The 20,498-nt window shown below is 38.2% G+C and overlaps 2 protein-coding genes and 1 long non-coding RNA gene across 6 annotated transcripts; 1 reads left to right on the forward strand and 2 right to left on the reverse strand.

The window, feature by feature from the left end:
• Nucleotides 1-4,766, reverse strand: hebp2 (heme binding protein 2). The gene is made up of 5 exons (XM_008397780.1): nucleotides 4,655-4,766; nucleotides 4,341-4,494; nucleotides 2,912-3,047; nucleotides 2,193-2,373; nucleotides 1-1,659 (listed from the first exon to the last, which is right to left on the reverse strand). The coding sequence occupies exons 2-5, from the start codon at nucleotides 4,413-4,415 to the stop codon at nucleotides 1,473-1,475; spliced, it is 579 nt and encodes a 192-aa protein (XP_008396002.1). The 5' UTR covers nucleotides 4,416-4,494; nucleotides 4,655-4,766; the 3' UTR covers nucleotides 1-1,472.
• A 907-nt stretch (nucleotides 4,767-5,673) lies between these two features.
• cmtr1 (cap methyltransferase 1) lies at nucleotides 5,674-15,133 on the reverse strand. Of its 4 annotated transcripts, none has more exons than XM_008397778.2 (24): nucleotides 14,998-15,133; nucleotides 13,775-13,876; nucleotides 13,375-13,535; nucleotides 13,079-13,237; nucleotides 12,893-12,985; nucleotides 12,721-12,792; nucleotides 12,321-12,415; nucleotides 11,513-11,585; nucleotides 11,213-11,411; nucleotides 10,988-11,106; nucleotides 10,761-10,857; nucleotides 10,539-10,671; nucleotides 9,243-9,422; nucleotides 9,102-9,158; nucleotides 8,954-9,011; nucleotides 8,685-8,753; nucleotides 8,458-8,589; nucleotides 8,222-8,347; nucleotides 8,036-8,127; nucleotides 7,705-7,773; nucleotides 7,451-7,498; nucleotides 7,203-7,315; nucleotides 7,002-7,110; nucleotides 6,552-6,687 (listed from the first exon to the last, which is right to left on the reverse strand). In XM_008397778.2, the coding sequence occupies exons 2-24, from the start codon at nucleotides 13,869-13,871 to the stop codon at nucleotides 6,552-6,554; spliced, it is 2,487 nt and encodes an 828-aa protein (XP_008396000.1). In that variant the 5' UTR covers nucleotides 13,872-13,876; nucleotides 14,998-15,133. The 4 variants fall into 4 exon arrangements, with proteins under 4 accessions (XP_017157725.1, XP_008396000.1, XP_008395999.1 ...); XM_008397777.2 differs by having other exon boundaries at nucleotides 14,938-15,133; XM_008397776.2 differs by having other exon boundaries at nucleotides 14,756-15,133.
• Nucleotides 15,134-16,529: 1,396 nt separating this feature from the next.
• On the forward strand, nucleotides 16,530-19,524 carry LOC103457550 (uncharacterized). Its single transcript, XR_532449.2, has 2 exons — nucleotides 16,530-16,755; nucleotides 17,690-19,524. It is a non-coding gene; the product is annotated as an uncharacterized LOC103457550 (long non-coding RNA).
• Nucleotides 19,525-20,498: the final 974 nt, after the last annotated feature.

Here is a 20,498-nt window from a genome sequence, read left to right on the forward strand (position 1 = left end):
AACATCGATTAGTTCTCTTTATTACTGATGAAAACGCTTTACATTCAACATCATATTAGAAGCAATTAATCAAGAACATTGCATCACACAATTACTCATATAAAAAGCTCACGTTATAGTGCTTATGACTACCTTCCTGTAAATATCGGCAACCCACTGTATATCTAAAAGTGTTGCAGGTTTGAGCCACACAGCACCACCTGCTAACTTTACATGCCTTCATCCATCACTAGCTCCAGAGAAACATGACAAACGATGAGTCTTCAGCGGTGTGACGCGTCCAGAAATAGTGACTCGGTCATTAATCATAATGGGTCTGATAGGAGAGGCTGCGGGTGAGGTCTGAGACCGGATAAGCTGGGATTTCTCAAACTGACAAACGCCTAGCAGGGCCAAGTGATCTGCTGCAAAGTGCTACAGTTGTCACTTTCTAGTACAATGCAAAAGTAGAAAAATATGAGTCAACGCAAATGATCTGTGTTCATTTTCCATTTATCAAGACGTTAGATGACGGAACGAGCGGAAAGAAAAGAGATCCTTAGTAGGTCTGGAGGAGCTGAAGAGATTCACAGCTCAGGTGGGAGAATCTGCATGCTCTGAATGAATCTGGCCTTTATGGGAGAGTGTTGAGAGAAAGAAAGGAAGTCCCATTTCTTTTGTCTGCACAAGCCATGCAGAGGACACAGCAATCATGTGGAAGGGGGAGTTCTGGTCAGGTGAAAACTACATGAGGCTTTTGGCCTATAGGCAGAGTGCTTTGATAGGAAGGTGGGGTTAAATACTTTGGGAGGGGTGGACTTCAAATTGTGGTGGAGGTTCACAGTTAAACAGTCAAAGCTCATTCATTTGTTAGAATCGGCCAGTTTCTAGATCCGAGTCCAGTTAAGAGTGGTAAAACTGGAAGGTAAATACCATAAAAGACTTGCGATTGCAGTGAAAGAAGGTTTTTTACAAAATATTGACTCTAGGAAGCTGGACAGAAATCCTGCCAGACTGTTTTAGGTTAAAAAAATAATAATTTGCTGTAGTGTGGCAAAAATGGGAAAAGTTTGAAATCATTTTCAAGTGTTGTTGAACATTCTAACGAGAGATGGGACAAGATTTTTGGTCTGTTTATTCCCAGATGGAGCAATAGCAGCAGATGCTTTATAAAACCACACTGGTCCCTTTTATATTCATTACATGTTAACAAATTGTTCTGTTAGTTAATAAAATCTCCTTTAAAACCAGTAAAACAACATTCACAATCAAAAGCAAAAATGATGTACTTTAAAAAAAAAAAAAAAAAAAAACATCAAGGCACTTTTTAATCCAGTTAGCGCCACCTGCTGGACATGTAGTACCAATCACTGCTGCATCTTCCAAGTATTCGGTCTTGTCAACGTCAGTAAGCGCTTTTAAACGATAAATTACCGACTCATGCGTTTCAAACATTAGTCTGGGCGTTTGTCAAGTTGTTGCTAGGTGCAACTTTACTGCTGCTCTGCTTTCTTGAGGATCCACACCTCGTTCCTGCGGTTGGTCAGTTTGAAGGGGCTGTCATATCCGGCCGTGTAGTACGGCTTGTCGACAAATTCGACGCCGTCCCTCTTCAGGCTCTCCAAAAGCTTCAGCAGCTCTTCCTGCTTCATGTTCTCATTGGAAAAACCACCATAAGTCCTGGAAATAGGATCATGAATTAGAATTTAAGCCCTTTATATTAGCACGACTATATCTAAAATATGGTTGTGCTAATATAAAGGGCTGTTTGAACTATCTAAAATAGTTCAAACATTATTTGAACTATGTTTTTCTTTTTTTTTCTTTTTTTGCCAAAGTGGTGATTTAATATTTGGCACGTACAACAGATCTAAATTAAGGTATTTCACATGCAAATTGGGCATAACCCTGTCCACTAGATGGCAGTAATGTGCTTTCAACACCAACCTGGTTTGAGTTACAAAGGTTAAAAACGCCAACTTGACTGGAGGTTTGATGTGAATGATGCAATGCAATGTCTATCATGTTTTTCTCTCTAGAATTATTGTAGCGTCTTCAATCAAACACCAGAACCAGACATGCCATTAATTCAACTAATTACAAATCAACAACTCACACTCCATGGCAACCAGACCCACAAGTCTATTTGCCAATGCTACCAGGACAGGAGACATCCCATCTGCATTTTTTGGTTTCTTGCCAGTGTCCGTTACCTGACGTATGCAGTGAACTCTTTCCGGTCCTCCAAGAACACGTCGGCGTCGGTGGGCTCAGGTGGGTTTTCCTGAAGCTCATCTGGGATGTAGAAGGACACGGTAAACTGAGATTCGCAGGCGGGGCCGGCTCCAGGGTCCACGCGGCACGTGACCGGTGCCGTCATCTCCACCTTGGTCTCTAGAGAGGGATGGAAAAAGCATGCAACAGGTGCCAGGTTTGAGACGTGACGAGCTTTTGTTGGGGGATATCGGGTTCGGTTGCTTGCATCAAAACTTTGGTGCAAAACGATCCCTGACCAGATGGTGGATTGAAATGATTAAACCCCGTGTTTACAGGCAGGACTCTCCCTCTGACGCAGACTTCAGCGTAGAACAACACAAACAATATATAACATCATCAATAATGCTACTGCAAACTGCTGAGTCACACAAAAGCAACGCTGCCGCCGCAAACTGCTGAGCAGGAGCTAAAGTGCCCTTTCTCTTGCATTTATTCATCAACTTCTTTGTCTTGAGCTGCAGTTTATCTGCACGTTTCTTCACTTGACTGGTTCTTTCTAATTAAGCGTCTAATATTCTGTAAAGTTCAGTGCTTTGGATAAAAAAAAAACAAAAAAAACAACATCTCTGAACACTTAATGCACAAAGTTGCAACAAAATATGGTGGCTTATTCCCCCCTTCTCTATTCATGTGACAAAGTTTCACACGGACTCACTTGTTTTGTTGTTGCCCTGAATGTAGCGGAAGAGCCTGCGGAAGCCGGTGCTCGTACATTCGTCGCCCTGCATCCCACTCACAGTGGTGCTCATCCACCTAGTGGGATGGTAGGTGCGGATCTCATAGTCCTGACCCTGTTAAACAAAGACCCATAAGTCATTAGAGTTGAGGCTGGTGGAGTTTTCACTTCAAAACAAAACGAAAGACAAATGTTTTGGGTCAAAACTGATAATTTGGTTTATTTGGGATCGATTCATGCTGTATTATTTCAAGAAACGGTTCACATTTGATCCATCTTAACGAAACAACCTTAAACCATCATGCTGCCATCGCCATGTTAAATTCTCCTTATCCCAAACTTATGGAGAACACAGGAGATTGATGTCAAATGCAAATAAATCTGTGGCTATTGGCCTCTTTGCGGCGTTTCATAGATGCTGTGGAAACATCAGGGGAATTATTTTACATACTTCTCCTGACTGTCACCTTTGAACAATGAGATCCTTTTTAATTCTTTGTTAACTCTATGTGAACGATGGCTTTAGCTAAAGGACGGACATGAGTAAATGTCTGGATTTTATATGCAGCTTAATCTGATTTAGCAAAATTGATCAAAGGCTGAACTCAAGAACACTGAAAGTTGGATTTGAATAGAAAGTTACTTCAACGATTCATTAGTTTAAATAATTTTCTTTTTCTTCCTCCGAATTATTTTTGTTGTAACAGATTTGGTAATTTTGGTGTGCCGATAGTTTGAAATCTCTAAAAACTGTAATTTCATTACAGCTGCATACACTTTTTATGCTCACTGTATGTGAACACTGAATATAGTGACTGTATGTCTGTCAGTGTTTGCAAAGCAGACATTATGCATATGAAAGTTATATATAATAGTAAATTTTGTCGTTCAAGTCCCTTTTTCCACCAAAACTTTTTTTTTAAACTAATAAATAAATTTTATAGACCAAAATGTTTGCAATAGTAAAACTGAGTATGTTGCTTGGTTAAAACATAGCACCATTCCTATTTGTTTGATCTTAATGTTTTACTCAACTAAAAACAATTCTATGTAGTATTATATCTATGTATTATTATTAATATATCAATGACATATTAAAAAGAAAAAAAAATGTTTCATGTTCAAGGTGCATATTTACCCAACAGTGACTAACTAAATAAAGCCTGTTAGGATGGAGAAAAAGAAAATGAGAACCATTTGATCTGAGAACTAGATAAAAATGTTTTATCTGAGAGGTTCAGTCAGTGAATGTGTTAAGAGATAATAAAACCAGCTGTTCAATAATATAACTGTGAACTGTGCTGAGTTCATCTACATCACCCAGAAAAGTGGTCCCATGACAGACGGGAGGACAGAGCAGTTAAAGGTCTGAAGTTCTGGTTTTATGAGCCAAGTGAGAATAATTTACCTTCGGCTCCTCTGCTGTGAATTTAGGACTCTGCAGTCCGGTGGAGAAAAAAGCTTGTCCCAGAGCTTTCAGCATGACTGACGGGCAGCTTCTCCTCAAATAAGAGAAAATCCTCAAATCTTCAGCTTTCAAACTTCTGCAAACAGCTGAAGGTCTAAGAGTGAAAACGTACAAAAGGAGGTTACATCATCACCAACAACGCCCTGTTTTTAACTTCTAGCTTGAGCGTCATTAAGCAACCTTTAAATCCCCAACTGTAGTTATATCCAACTGTTTCATTTCCAACATTGCTGCAAATATAATGAAGCAGTTACCTATCGATAAGCGCGTTTGATCCTCTCCACCGTGCGACGAGCAATGTTGCGTTTCACAACAGCGCTTCCTGTCACCGACCTCTGACATCTGATTGGTTGAGTGACTCAAACTTCAAAATAAAAGACCCAATTGTTACATGTTCAAAATGAGTCACATAATGAGTTACAAAACTGGCGATTTTGGCAGGTTTCCAAATAATGTCAATCATTTTAGATTTATGTTACTTAAAAATGGTTTCTTGGTGCAAATACATAAAATTCACAGTTTTCTTCAGAAGGCTTCTAACCAAGGATTAACTTTTGATAAAATCATTGAAAATGTAAAAACATTTCATTCGGTTTAACCAACAATGGTAAAGAAGTGTTTAAAAAACCTTAAACAAGGTTGTTGTGGAGACACTTTTTATTGCATATGTCACTGTCAATATGGAGCAAATTCATGCTAGCATCAAATTTTATTTTAGTTACTTAAATGGCCTGTTGTCTTACCTTTAGCATTATTATTATTACGGATATTATTCACCCATTAATTACATTTAAAAATAAAACATGAATAAAAAATTTCTGTATTTGTTAGTCACAAGTCAGATCTAATCAAGGGGAAATTATGTAATTCCAATTGCTGTAGAACAATTGGATTAGAACAATTAGAATAATTATAGCGACAGAATTTGGGTATTATGAAACATCACATTTATACCCAAGAGACAAAAAGCGATGGATTGTTAAAAGTTCCACACATTCTGACCCTTTAAAAAATAATAAACATTTTAAATAATGCTCCACTCCAGCTACTTTTCTGTTTTATATGTTAGCATTGTAAAGTTTTTCATTGAAATCGTTTCCTAATGTGGTATTTATTAACCCCGGTGAATAAATATATAAAATTAATAGTTGGATTTTTCTAAAAAAAAAAAAAAAGTATTAGATTATGTCACTGCAATAAAAAAATACACCTATTTATAGATTGCACCATAAGTTATGGAGGGCAAAACAGGTAAAAATGAAGCTCTAAAATATCCTTGATTATCTGACTTTAATCTAGTTTCACCAACGTGTGGTAACAGTGTCATCCCTTTATTCATTAACTTTAGTATTTACATCCAATAACTTGAGATTTCACTCAACAGAAAAATAAGTACATTGCAGCATTTACAACAATTGTCAGGCACAAAAAGCGAAAGAAGTCAAACTTAAAAACATAGTTTTAGGTCACACGCAGTGAGCTGCTACAACCAGGCTGGGAAAAAGTGAGGAAAAAGCAGAGCTGCGGCTGGTTTTAGTATCCAGCTTCATCTTCTGTGAAGAAAACGAGTCATGGCGTTATAAGTTGAACTTATACATAAGTTCTAAAGAAGGCTACACTGACCATACAGACACTGATGCATAGTTTAACCATTAAAACCCCATCTATCATTGGTAAAGTGATGTATGAAAGCACAGCAAGGTATATCACCTAACAAGAATTTAAGAAAACACAGATGCACAGAAGAGGTCAAGGCATGGTAAAAACAACAGCATCGTTTTCATCGTCTCCATATTGTTGTGTAAGGCAGTATGATTCAGTGTAGTTCACTGAGGGAGGAGGAAACATTGAGGAAGCAAACTGGTTCAAAGGACACCCAATAATTCATACCTTCAGTAAAAAAAAAAACTTCCCTGAAAGTCATCAAAGCAAGGAGCTTGATAGTGGTCTTAAAGCAGTTTAATGAATGAACAATAAGTTGAGTGGCCACATAAAAAAAAAAGTTTTATAATCTGAAGACTTTTTCGTCCTTTTATTGTCAAATAAATAATGATCAATGGATCACACAGCCTTTTCCGAGGCGCTCCATCACATTGTGCCTCAGAGGACGCTCTGCAGCTGACGAAGCTCTTGAAGGTTCATTACTTTTGCTCAGTACTGGTGATGTTGATGGATGAAGGTTAAAAACTCATCTTTGGACAGTTTCTCTGGGTCCGTTCGGGTCTGGGAATCGTGGACGATGACCCCTTCCACCCAGGCCCAGAAGAGTCGCTCAGAGTGACAGACGCTGCAGAATTAAAACAAACCAGATATTTCAGAGATTATCAAACTTTTCTTGCATTTATTTACTTACTGTCTTTGACTAGGATTCTATGTAGTTGACCACCAAAAAGTTGTGCAAAGTTATAAGTGGAAAGAAAACAACACTTGGTTTTAAAAGTTTATCACAAATAACAATGTGGACTGCAAAGCTCCACTCTGGGAACAATGTTTTCCTTCCACTTTACTTTCTGTTGGTCTATCATTGCCAGTTAAAGCTTTTAACACTTCACACCCCTTCATCTTGTATTGTAGGACCCAAAAAGAAAGGCGTATACATACCGGAAAGGAGCAGCAGCATTTGGTGGCATATCATAAGTCGATTCCTTGGTTAACTTGTTAAAGAAAAACTTCTTGTTCGAGTTTTTGCTGTATGCCATAGTCCACGGCTCTGAAGGGCGACAGGAAGAAAAACAGAGTTTTGCTTTTATTTTTATATTTTAACACATCCACTGCTATACATTGAAAAGCACAAATACTCACCATTGACAGTTTTAATGATATAGAGGCCTGTGGGAAGGAAGTGCCTGTCATCTCTGCCGGTGTAGGACAGACGAGGGACGCCTCCTGAACTCTTGGTCATCTTCATCTCTAGTCTGAGGAAGAAAAAGAGATCAATTTGCATCGTTGGAGACAATTTCTTATGAAAGCAACTATAATATCACTGGTTGTAAAGAAAACAGAGAAACCCTATAACTACAGGTAGCCAATGGGAGATCTTTTTTTTTTACCTGACAAAGATTTTCTCCATTTCCTCCAGTCTGTAAACTTCCTTGACTCTGGTTGGGAGAAAAAAAGCATATGAATATTTACTATATGGTACCAGGAGCCATTTAAGTTAAAATAATTTGGCAGCATGACTTCAATTTCAAATTTGAGATGAATTTTAACAATAAAAAATAATATACTCGTAATTTAAGTGTAAAGTTTTCCAGTGAAAAGTGAACGAAGTGGTAAAAATGGCTGAATTTGGTTCGGTCGTCACCTGATCGGGTTCATGTCCGTTCTGCTGGGTTTTGCCACTGCCTTCACGAACTTCTCAGCCATCTGTATTCTGGACATTTTGAAAAATCACAAAGCATAAACAAGAAAATTGCGGCCAAAAGAAACATCTCTCAGCTTTTTCACAGTTTTGTTTTTTAAGTTGTGGTGGATGTCTGCAGTACAGATGTCACTAGAGGGGCCAAAAACACACATGCATGTTCCCAAGAGAAACGTTCCGATTCCTAAAAATGCCTCGAGCGAATCCAAAACAAACAAAACAACGTGTTTTAAAGATAAATCCAGATGACTTTGTAACAGAGCCGACATCTTACCGCTGGTTGAAGTGCTGATCTCTTACATCAGTGCCATTAAGAATCAGTGCATCCATTACATGGACAGCACTGATTCTGCGCTGAGCTTTACCCTGAGAACCAAACAGATGGTGTTACATTTGATTCTAATCTTTTTTCTCCACTTGTTATGTTTGTATAAACATTAAGATTCGGCCCGGTTCTCACCTCCCCTTTCAGTTCTTGAACGATCTCCACGCTGAGGAGTGTTTCCCTTGGCAGCTCCAGCTTAAAATTTTCAATTTTCTTCCAGCGCAGGGGCATTTTCCCATCCCACGTGTATATCTGAGACTTCTACAGTCAGATAACAGAGAATGAGTTTTAAAGAAAGCACATAATTAGCACTCTGCTAGTGCTCTAGATATAAATAAATTATACCAGAAGCCCTGTCCCTTCAGACCTACCCCCATCGCAAGCAGGAAGATCTGCTCTCCGCCTCCCACGATGCACCTGTAGTCAAAAATTTGTCGCAGCTTACTGAGCGTCTTGGAGTCCAGAGGAGTTATCTTACTCTGGAACGCATCAACATCTGAGTTCTGAGGCACAACAGAGGAAAGAAAAATCACTTTAAACACAACAACATTTGATCTTTTTCAAGATAAAAAATATGTCCATATCTTTCATGTCAAACCTTTGTCAGCTCATAGAATTTGTTTTTTGGGTCGGAGGAAGAAGGAGCGACTCTGGCTTTGTCTGGTACCTGGAATCAGAAACCAGTTAACCATAAGTGACAGTATAAAACAACAGTTATGTGGGGAAAAAAAAGTAAGAAAATTAATTATTCAGCTCTTTCAAAAGAAATATATACATATTGATGTCTATTTGTTTTTTTATTTCTCTCTGCAAAAGAAGGTGTTCAAATTACAGTAAATCTGTGGAGTTTACAGTTTCTCCACTCACCCCCCAAAGCTTTAAGCACTCCTTCCTGATGTCAGCTTGCCTCGGCTCCGAGAGCGTCCTATAAATATGGCAACACCGTCGCTGTCAGACATGACGGTCATCTGATTATGAGTTAACACAAATATTGCACCCAGTTGTGCTTGCTTACGAGTCTATGACGTAAGCGTGGATCTTCGCCAAGGCCTTGATCTGGACTACACAGAGGCTGAAGTCACAGCGGAACGCAGTCTTTGTCAGGAATGTTGTTAAACAAGCAGCTGGTAAAACACGTTGAAAACGGCGTCCCTACCTCTCGTTGGAGTTGACCATGAACTGGAAGAAGTCTGTGTCGTCCTTTATGATGCTCAGTGGAACCACCTCTGTAACATCGGTGTCCCTGTTCCTGAGCTGGTTCAGTTTCAGGTTGACTCTGAACATGTACTCTCTGACCGCATCCGAACCCGGTTTCAGACCGCGACACACGATGTACCTGAACGTCACACGGAGACAAGACAGCTTCTTTACTTAAAGGAGGAAATTGTACCACAAATATCTGACCAAAAGCAAAAAAATAAAATAAAATAAAAAATAGATTGAGTAATTTTCTTTAAGCTTGGTTTTAGGTCAATCTTGCAGAAAGAGCTGGCAGCGACAGACGACAAGGAGGTTATTGATGGAATCTAACTGGACTAGTTTAAATCATGCATACCTGAGAGATGGAAAATTTTTTGAATATATAACAACAAGTCAAAAGTGATTGTTTTTGTATTTGTAATGATCATTTATGGTTTTTAGCATAACATTGAAAGAACTAGAAAATACTGATGACTCAAGGTCAAAATTATTTATACAGCACATTTCTAACTCCTCAGGGTGGAAATAATGCTTTAAACAATGTGACCAGCACTTGTGGCTCAGACTTACAATTAAAAGCATTTCTAAATTCAAAATTTCAGTTGAGCTGCAGTACAATGGTAAGTAATATTTAGGCCAACTGCTATTTTAACAGGAAACAGAAAACTATAAAGAGATAAATAGAATTCTATAAGCCATTATGTATTAAATAAAAAAATACCCCAAGCAGTGGTGACAAAACCAGCCTTAAATTACCTCTAGATCTTAGTCTCGTAAAACTTTTATAAGGTCAATGTTCAAAGCTACTGTATGTGGCAAAGGTTTACAACACTTTAAATGCTCCAAAATCACTATTACTTTGACCTTAAAACCTCTGGAGTGTGCAGCTTATTTAAGTAAAAGCTGTAGTCATTGGTTTTATCCCATAAATTAGCACTGAACTACACTCAGTGGGGTTAAAACTAAAGTAAACAATGGTGTCATTAAATAAAAAAAAGATCAATCAGACAGCTGCAATTCATCTACAATGCTGCTGCGTGATTCCTGGCCAACAGCAGGAAGACAAAAAATACCTCTGCGGATCTTAAGTTGTTATAGCCATAAAAACCCGACTTTGAAATCTGGTTACTGATCTATACAGAGATTAATTATCATGAGGCCTAAATGCTTCTCAGGTATGAGCAATCTAGACGCCTCATTCCTGAGTTCTTCACAAATAAACTCGTCTGGATCATTTTGCCACTGAGCCCACCTCTCAGAGTTGGCTGGCCTGCTGGTGACGGGTTTGAAGAGAGAGATCCTGTCGAAGCAGAGGTAGAGCAGGTACACCAAACCCACGCTGAAAGGAGTGAAGAGGTCAAAGGTTTTACATACAAAATGTCCACCTGGAAGGAAAAAGAAAAATAACAGATTTCTTTAGAGAGAGCTCCACTACTTTGTTGAGTTTTCGGAAAACATTTACACACACTTGTACCTGTCCTGAGAGTGGAGAGGGCAGTGAGGAATTGACAGAGCAGCAGCTGCTTGGTGAGAATCTCCTGGATGTTCTCCTGGCCCTCCACAGAGAAACCCTACCAATGCCAGAAATCACATCAATACCGATCTCCAGCTGACTACACTGAAAGCTCCGGGCTCACGTCATGTTTCTGAAACATGTGAAGAAAAAAACCTCAGGCAGTTATTGCTTAGAAGTCGTCTTACCCCGTCTGCCATGAGGAAATGCAGCCCTCTTCTGTCTGTGTTCTCCATGACAAAGTTACGAAACGCGGTCACGTTTTCAGGCAGAGTAATGTCGCCGTCCCCGTCCACTCCACCCTCACCTGAGACGCACACGGCACAGGTCAAGCTTCCACTGAATCATTTATGATCTCGAATATAAGATGCCTCTCTTCTGCCCTCCGAGACGTGATGGTTTTGTCAACACACCGTAGTAAGGCTCAAACAACTCGCTGGGCGCGGCGTAGAAATCCTCCAGTTTGAAATCGCACGGCCCTCTCAGCGTCATCCCGAAGCCTTTAGCGTGCCAACGTTTCCTCCACAGGATGTACTCTGAAAAGCCGCCAGGCCCGGCACAGACGTCGCCAAAGTACAGAAGCTCGCCCTCGCGGTCCTTCACCAGGGACTTCTACACAATACGAGAGAGTTTATTTGATCGATGTGCTTATGTGGGTCTGCGTTTTGTAACCAGAAGTTCAATACCGTGTGCATTAGGTGTAATACGCTCACCCCTTGCGAATCCTTTGGATTGGTGAACATGTAGTCAAAGCAGTGATCGATGTTGGCCATTTTCATGGCTGCTCTAAATACAGAGAAAACGTGATGAGATGACAAAGCGGGAACAATTTTAAACACAAAATTCTTTGCTTTTCAATATTTTTATGCCGTTAAAATTGTAATTGTGGAATAACTGTTTAATTACTAAAGGTAATGAAAGTTATTACATTTAGTTTTTTCTTTCAAGGCATTTGGATCTGTCATAGTGGCTACAGCTGAAACATCTTTATAAACCTTGCCTCACTGTTGTAGATGTGTTTTTTGGGCTCAGAATGGTTAATTTTCTTTTAGAGAAAACGTAAATCGGCATCTTTATCCTACTGTCAAAATCTCTTGAGGAGACTTTCTGTACTTGACACATCTTAAAGGTTTCTACCATGTGCTATTTATAGATGGCAATTCTCTATCAGCCCGGCTTTTACACTTTCACTCTGTATTTTCTCACATGCTGCATTCAGTTGAGAATATAAATGAAAAAAAAAAAGAGAACGTTAATGAGCATACAGCTTTGATCTTTCACTTAGTTGTCATACAATTAGTAAAAAAATATATTTTTAGAAATAAAAATCATCTAATTACAACATTTCTTAAATGACAAATGAGATAGTTCGAATTTGTAAGTATGTTTTGTAACCAAAAAACCCCTATAATTTAGAGTTGCACAAATTGAACCTATTCAATGGAGTAAAAATACAAAAAAAAAGATTATTTTAACATTATCTAGAGTAAAAAAAAAAAGCAGCTAGTAATAAACCTTTACCTGTTGAGAAAGATTCCTCCTCTGATCGTCTCATAAGGGTTCGAGCGTGTTCGGGCTCTCCTCATCTCCTCGCCCTCCAGATCATCAAACACCGTCTACATACCGCAACATTTTGGATTAAGACGAAAAAAGAACCCAACACCATGAAAGTTTAACAATAAAGCGTAGGGGAAAAAAAAAGAGCTAAATGTTTATTTTGGATTTTTATTGAAGACAGCTTTGGTTTGAAAACTTTAAAGATTGAAATGTTCTTTGTAGATGAAATACACATAAATTATCAGGACAAAATGTCTCTTTGAGTTTAGTACCTGGGTATCCCATAATTAGTCAATCCACTTTTATTTCCTTCAGTTCTTATATTACATCAGACATAATAAACAACTGGTATTTTCAATATCACCTTGCACCGTAGAAGCGTGTGAAGAAGATCTTCTGTACAAAACTCTGTTTCATCCTCAATCTTTAATTTTCTCTGCCAGGAGATAAAACAAAAACTTAAATTTAAATAAAACAAAACAAAACAAAAAAAACAAGAATAAAAGTGTCAAAGTTGATAAATGTTGATAAATTACCGGTCCCAGAATCAACCAGTCCCTCAGCTCATCTGCATCTGGGGTCTCTGTGGTGCATTCTGGAAACCAGTCGACTTTCTCTGTTGCACTGGGCTGTGAAGACAAAGTTGAGATCTTTGTTCCAATGAAACATGTCTTAAGTAAAAGTGGTGAAAACAACAAAAGGTGAGCACTGGTTTTGCTGACCTCTGGTTCATCCTGCCAGTCAACATTGAGTTCTCCCTGGAAACCCTGCAGCGTGAGCCCCAAGCCCCTCCTTCCACGCTGGGTGGAAGCCTCCACGATCTCTTTGCGCCCCTGGCTGAACTTACCCAGACCTTCTCCTTCTCTAAAGCCCATTTTTGCCTGTGGAAGAAGGCATGATAGAAACATTATTAAAACACAGCATTTAATACTCTTCTGAACAATCTGACTACAAAGTAGTAAGATTTCAGAGATCTCAAAATATCTAAAACTAAAAGATGAGGTTTTTATTTGATTACCATGAGCTTCTGCGACACGCTGTTGTACATGGAGAACTTCGAGGAGGTCTGAGCGGAGTCGTCATTGTCTTGGGCATCAAAGGAGGATGCCGATATGGACGGCATGGAGAAGCTCGGCCTGTGATCCTCCTGGTCACTGAGGGAGTCATTTTGGCTCGAGTCTGGACAAAAAGACACGTACAAATAGAACAATAGGTGTGTGTCAGTCTATAAGGTTTAGGATATTATCTCTTTTTGTTTAAAAACATCTGGAATTGACATATATCCAGGGCAAATTTAGCTCATCAAATCCAAAAGCACACATGATGTTAGTCCGGTTAGCACACAAAGAGCACTTTACTTAATTCTTTTAAACTGCGAACACATTTTGTTCGTTAATGGTGAACATAAATTTCCTTACCTTGTCTAGATAATGACTCTTCATCTGAGCTGCTTTCTTCAAGCCGCCTTTTCGTCCCCTGCAGAGGTGAATATGTTGCATCTGCTCTTCTTTTCATTATAGCTAAAAACAAAACAGAAGAGCAATGGTGAAAACAAAAACTGCTTCAAGTCAATGTGATTTCAACCAAAAATCACTGATTAAAAAAATAAAGAAAAAAGCTCTGTAATGGGATTACAACTTCAACAGATAAACACCAGGCCAACAACGAACAATTGTGAGTGGACGTTTTAATCTGATTCACTTTGCAAAATTATGGATGAGTATAAATAATCAATTTAAATTTTGAATACAAACATAACTGAAATAGAAACCAAACACTTTGCTCATAATAAACTTGTAGTATGTAAAATTATATTATTTCCTGCTCCATTTTCCATGGTACTATTGACATCACAGTTAGGAGACTGAGTGTGTAAATATGGGGAGACACAACTGGGGACTGTTGTTCTAATGCAGAGTGAAAAGGAGACGCACCAATTTATTGACAAGCAATTGGAATTACATAATTTCCCCTTCATTAGATCTGACTTGTGACTATCCTAACAAATACATAAATTTTTTATTCATGTTTTATTTTTAAATGTAATTAATTTAAGAGTTCACATAACACATATTTATGAATATTTTTGAGTTTTCATGAAAGCAAGGTAATATTCTAAGTCTAATTATCTGCCATGTTTGAGAGAAAAGGATGTACTATTTATTTTCCAAGATGAAAATAGTTATAAAAGAACAGCATGTGTTTCAATGATTGCAACCACAGAATATATGATATAATAGTAAATTTTAATTTCACATTTTAAAGGTTGTTTGTGTTACTTAATTGCAGCTAAACAAGGAATAAAATCGCCCTTCTCCCTCCAATCCAACAACTTCCAACATCCCTGCCAGGAACTGCACACAAACAAACAGTCAACACTTTCAAATGCAAACCATTACCTATCGATTATGTGGTAAATGTATTGAGTACAGGCCCATGTCAGTCTCCGAGATATGTTTTTGTAGAAAACACCAACAGGCGTAAACAAATGTAACGGGCTACTGCAGTCTGTTTTCAATGAAATGAAACTACGCAGCATTAGCCGTTAGCGTGCAATGTTAGCCAACTATTTTTGTTTTACCAGCTCGGAGGGGGGAAAGCCTCACTCTTCTGAGGGGAAATAACACCGACTGGGACTTACTGTCATAAATGTTTCAAAACGTTCGAGTAACACTTTTATTTTGAATAGAAAAATGTGCCAAAAAAGCAGTTTCTGAAGTTAACATTAGCCCGCTCTCCGTAATCAGAGCGTCCTTCTTCTAAGACGGACGCATAGAGATGACGTAACTTCCGAAAGGATCCCAACACAACCCATGGAGTTTTTTTTTTTTTTTTAAACTGAGGTGTTTTGTTCTTACAGCGTGTTTATAACATAAATTTTTCTCTTCCTTAGATTACTTCTCAGCAGTAAGTAGTGAAACAAGGCTAAATTCTCGTATGATGTGGCAAAAATATTTACAGTGGTTTTAAAATACTGCTTGGATACAAAACGTGTTACTTTAGTTTCTTTCCTTGTAGTTTTTTATGATACGTATTTGTGATGTTGGGTCTTATGAATCATTTAAAACTGCAACTTGTTTATTTTTTACATTGAAAATTACAAATTGCCTTTCAAAAATATTCATAACACTTGTATTTGGGAGAATATTTGGGAAACTAATTGAATCGAGTTATTGAAATAAATGAAACTTTGAATAAAATCTGAATGTAATATGACTGTGATTTTTAAAGTGGAGGAAATAAGTAAATATAAGTACAAGCAGAAGTGCTATATGTGGCAAAAATCTAACACTTTAAACCACCATAATCACAGTATCCCCACGTGAAATAGTGTTGTCAACATCATGCTGACAATGTGATGCTGTCCTTGCTTTGTTCAGGAAGGACAGCAATCAGTATTAATCAGGATAAATGGGTAGATGGATGCGCCTAAATACAGAACAATTATAAAATAAAGTAGTAGTTATAACAATAATAGTAACTTGTTAGAGTCTGCAAAAACTTAAGATCTTTGCTGCCTCTAACAAGGGCAGAGGTTCAATACAGCCAGATGGACTATTTCAGATCAAAACGTATGTTTTTTGTAATATTTGTCACAGTTTGGAGTAGTTCCATTAAAATATCTTGATGCTTGTGGTTATATCTAAATGTCAAAAAGTTAAATTTCTGCGCAAAGAACTATTTTGTCTTGTTATATTTTGAGTGTTTGTATTGATAAAAAAAACAACAAAAAAACTGTTCCTCAACATTTATGTTTGTGTTTTTTTTTCATATGTATGAAGTGACTGGTGGACTTCTGCCATCACAGATGATGAATAGGAGTAGAAAATGTTGCTTCAGACAGCTGTGCCAGATTCCTCTGTACCACTTTCAGAATGGAAACAAACTTTAATTGTTCTTAATTGCTAAAACTACTTAGCAGTGTCCCAGTAGACGTCACTGAAGTGTAGCTTTGTTATCCTTTGTTGTATGTTAGTGTATATTTCCCTACTCTTAATTGGTGGACAAAAGACTTGGAACATCTACCCCAGGTATAATAATCCACCGTGTCGCCAGTGGATCTGCTAATCCATCAGTGACACAAATACACACACACACACAATGATACGCACCAACCTTCCAGCTTACGCAATGACAATACAGCCAAGGTTTATATACAACCTGTAGGGACTAGATTTCCCTAGAGCAGATCATCTGATTGAAGTGTTCTTGCCTGTAGACACCGGGGAGAGCTGTTGCTGCCTCCACACGAAGACACAGTGGGATACAGTTGCCCCGCAGCAGCTCCTGAGGGCAAGTTGCAGAGGAGTTTTGTGGCCTCGACTGTAAAGCACCGAAGGGAGCAAGAATGTTTTTTCGCATCCCTCGCCTGACCCCTGGATATATAAGATATCTGCAGGTTTGTGTGATGCTTTCAGATGCTCTTCTTGTGTGGATAGATTTCAGATCGCTTTAGACTTCGCCGTTTGTTGGACAGAAATTCCAACAAAGCCTGCGCTGAGTCCAGGAGTTGATATTTTTTGATTGTTTTAAATGAAGAATTATGTGGCTGTGAATAAATTATGCTACACAACATTTTGTTACTAATATGCACCTTATGCATATTTAAAGTCAATTTTTTTTCAACCAAAAATGCAAATTTTGGTAATCGACATAGCATCTTTTAGAAATTTCTTTCTAACAACAACCCTGATTTCCAAAGAGCTTATTTGCCTGAGTCATGGCAGGATTAGGATAGAGAACCACAGTAGCAAATGGATTTGATTTGAAGTTGTCTTCAGGTCGGGCAAATACCCTCTAATTGGATCTCTGTTGCAGTTGCATCCAAGCCATTTGTCCTGATTGTTATTTCAGACAGATGCAGATGAACCTTAGAGCTCTAATGCAAATTTACATTTAAAAGATTGGAAGGTCGGTTTATTTTTTGTGTTGCTGAGATGTTGTTCTGAAATTTGATGCAGAATCAAACATAAGTGAGGATGAATGAACTGAAGTATTTGTTGTATGTTCTGATGAGATGCGAAAAGATGGAGGTGGTTTGAATTTAGCTTTTAGAGCAAGCATTTTTACATTAAAAAAAATACAATCAGGAATGCTTTTTGGTGTCTTGCATCTGCTCAAGCTTCAGAAATAACTTACAAAAACTTGCAAAGCATCTTCCATTTTCATATAAACAAAGTCAAATAGACATAGGAAAAGACCACTACTGGAATTAGACTAATCTTGAAGGGTCATATTTTTCAGATTCTTCATTTGCCAGTGGCAGGAAAGACAAAGCTGCGAATTCGTGGAAATGGATAGCTCTTATACTTCTAAACTCTTTTTTTTCCTAGACCCAGGCAGCCCAGACGATGCTGCAGAGCCGGGAGAGCACTGCCACGCCACGCCTGGCCCTCCTGATGGGTCTGCTTGGTGTGGGTTTGTCCAGCTACAGCTCCCGCCAACTCACACTCCATTGCAAGCCATCCACTCACCTCTTCAGATGAAAGAGATGGAGGAGACACCAAGTTTTTTTTGTATATATATATATATGCATATATACATATATATATCTGTGTTATTTAGAAAGTATTTTCCTTGTGATGGTTGTTTTCTGGATTTTGACAAAACCAGACAAAATCTTTAGAGATACTGATGACAGAAGTATTCTACCATTTGGCAGCTTTTATTCCAATATTCAGTCTTTGAGTCACAAGTTTTATGAACTTAAACATGATTATTTCCCAAAATATCAACAACTGCAAACTTACTCATCATATATTTATGTTGCTGTTTGCGGTTTCCCGTTTTCTGATTCAGGCTCAACATTTACCAAAGTTCTAACAATTTAGTATTATTATTTTGTTGTGTTTGGATTGACAAGCGTGTTGCCTTACAGTTTTGTTTAAATGGGTCCCAATAAGAGGTACCTTTATTTCTTCTGCACAGCAAGAGTATTTATTTTTTTTTGTTGAATGTTAAAGATGCACAGACAAAAGGAAAGGCAGCTAATGATGTTTCTTTGGAACTTGGTTCATGTTGTACTTGGATCACGGCCCTCAGCTCTCTAGTTTTCCCGTGCCTTATCATGGGATTATTCACTTAGAAGTCGCAATTTTGCAAAAAAAAAAACAAAAAACAAAGGAAAACATTAGTCGTGATGCTTATCTCAATATGTGATGAAGCAAAGACATCCTGTCAGAGATTCACCATGCTGTGAAGACTCATAAAATCTCAGAAGAGAGAAAAAAAATCTATTCAGGTCAAAATTTTTGAAAGTTAACAAATGTGTACTCTTACGCTTATTTGTGAACGTTACCTGTATATGTAGCCATGCATGTGTTTCTTGAACACTAAATGAGATTAGTGCTGCAGGACATTGAGTCCGTCCTCCTTATTTTGTAAGGTGGACCGGGAGACAACCAGCCGGGCTCATTTGTTGTTGCCGAGCAGAGAAACCAGGACAGCCATCCTGGATGCCACCTTGGGTCAACATTTGAATCCGCATGGATCTCTCTCAGTTGCACTCCACATATCATAATCTGAATGTAGATGAATGACCGTTGGAGGTCTCTTAACAAAAAATGTACCTTTTTGTGGCTGTGTACTTGTTTGTGTTTGATGCGATTTTTAATGGAGAAAATGAACTTTGACAGCACAATGAATGTAAATAGGAGCAGTTAGACTGTAATTGTAATGATGATTATATTGAAACCTCTTTGCAAAAGCAATGAGGTTATGTCAATAGCATGACTGTAAAAGATCCCTAAAGATCTTCTTTAGATATAAACAATCTTAAGACCATCTTACAACTGAGACATGAGGAAAAAAAAGTGTAAGGAAGTAGTATATTTATAGGGACACTGTGTGATTTAAAAAAAAAAAAGTTGTATTTGATGATGCAGTAATGTATTTGATGCAGGATTGTGGTATGAAGGCATACAATGCCTTTGCTACATATATTAAAAGCAAAACTGTTGCACTAAGAGATTTAAATGACAGTGTTTATGTTTCCTACAGCCAATATAAGACTTATTGCAAGTTTACTGAAATATGTGCAGTAAATAAAGTACATTTAAAAAAACTGTAATTTTTCAGAATGGCCTGTCGGTTTGCCCTTATGGACCCGATGCACTTAATAAACATTGTGCACAATTGTTTATGTTTCAATAAATTATTAAAAACCTCAGCTAAGGTGTGACTGTGTTTTCTGTGACATACGGTGTCTAGACATAGGCCTATTTACTAGTTTACAAAAACTTACATGAAAGAAGGCAGCAGTACCTGCTTTGTCCACTAGATGTCAGCATGCGGCACGTGTATAATTTGTCTACTAGTGTAAAGATTTGACAGAAATTAAAGTAAACAGATAAAACAAACATGTTTAAAAAGGGGGACCAATATATATTATAATTTTAGAAATAGAAAATAATTTTAGCCCAAGTATAAAAGTCAGAATCTATAATGTCGAGTGTGTCTAATTTATTTGATGCACAGATAATATAAATTTGAACAGTACTGCAAAATGTAGTCAATGTGATCCAGCAATAAATTACGTCTGTAATTGACTCTGACCCAATTACAGACATAAAAAAGACAATTTTCCGCTAAATATAATGTCTAATATTGCATTCAGAAAAAAACATAGAGCAGTGGGCGCCGCCAGCTTCAGTAATCAAGCTATACCACCCTGCAACCTTTGGAAGCATCCCTTTTCCAACCCACTCGTCTCAAACGAGTAGCTCGTTAAAAGGCCTCTGCAGAGCTGGATGACTGATATGAGGACTTAATTCAAGTGTGCTGAAGCAAGAATGTATCTAAAATATGCAGGATAGTGACTATTCGAGACTGGAGCTGGAGTTGGGTGTTCCCCCCGCCCCCACCTGACCTCTTGCGACCCCTTGGAAATGCATTTGTTTCTAAATAGCAGCCTGATTAAACATAGTTTAGCTTAAGTGAGCTGATCTGCTCACCAGGCAGTCAGCTCCAGAGCTGCTAGTCGCTGCCACCCGCTACTGGAGGCTTAGGCGTGGAGTTCTGACCCAATTACGGACGTAAGCTGCTTTAATAAAGGCAAACTCTGTGGCCGAACGCTTGCATGTCAAGTGTTACAGTTCTGCCACCTACAGATTAGAGGTGAACGCATGGAAATATACTGAATGA

This window comes from Poecilia reticulata, linkage group LG21 (assembly GCF_000633615.1).
Source record: "Poecilia reticulata strain Guanapo linkage group LG21, Guppy_female_1.0+MT, whole genome shotgun sequence".
In the NCBI taxonomy this organism is placed as follows: domain Eukaryota; kingdom Metazoa; phylum Chordata; class Actinopteri; order Cyprinodontiformes; family Poeciliidae; genus Poecilia; species Poecilia reticulata.

Excerpts from the sequence above, each read along its gene's own strand:
- hebp2 (XM_008397780.1), bottom strand. The coding sequence starts at position 4,415 with ATGCTGAAAGCTCTGGGACAAGCTTTTTTCTCCACCGGACTGCAGAGT. Across the intron at positions 3,048-4,340 it reads TCACAGCAGAGGAGCCGAAG|GGTCAGGACTATGAGATCCG; the intron begins GTAAATTATTCT and ends TTTGTTTAACAG. Across the intron at positions 1,660-2,192 it reads GAGTTCACTGCATACGTCAG|GACTTATGGTGGTTTTTCCA; the intron begins GTAACGGACACT and ends TCCTATTTCCAG.
- cmtr1 (XM_017302236.1), bottom strand. The coding sequence starts at position 13,871 with ATGAAAAGAAGAGCAGATGCAACATATTCACCTCTGCAGGGGACGAAA. Across the intron at positions 10,672-10,760 it reads CCTCTCCACTCTCAGGACAG|GTGGACATTTTGTATGTAAA; the intron begins GTACAAGTGTGT and ends TTTTCCTTCCAG. Across the intron at positions 7,774-8,035 it reads GATCAGCACTTCAACCAGCG|AATACAGATGGCTGAGAAGT; the intron begins GTAAGATGTCGG and ends CAAAATGTCCAG.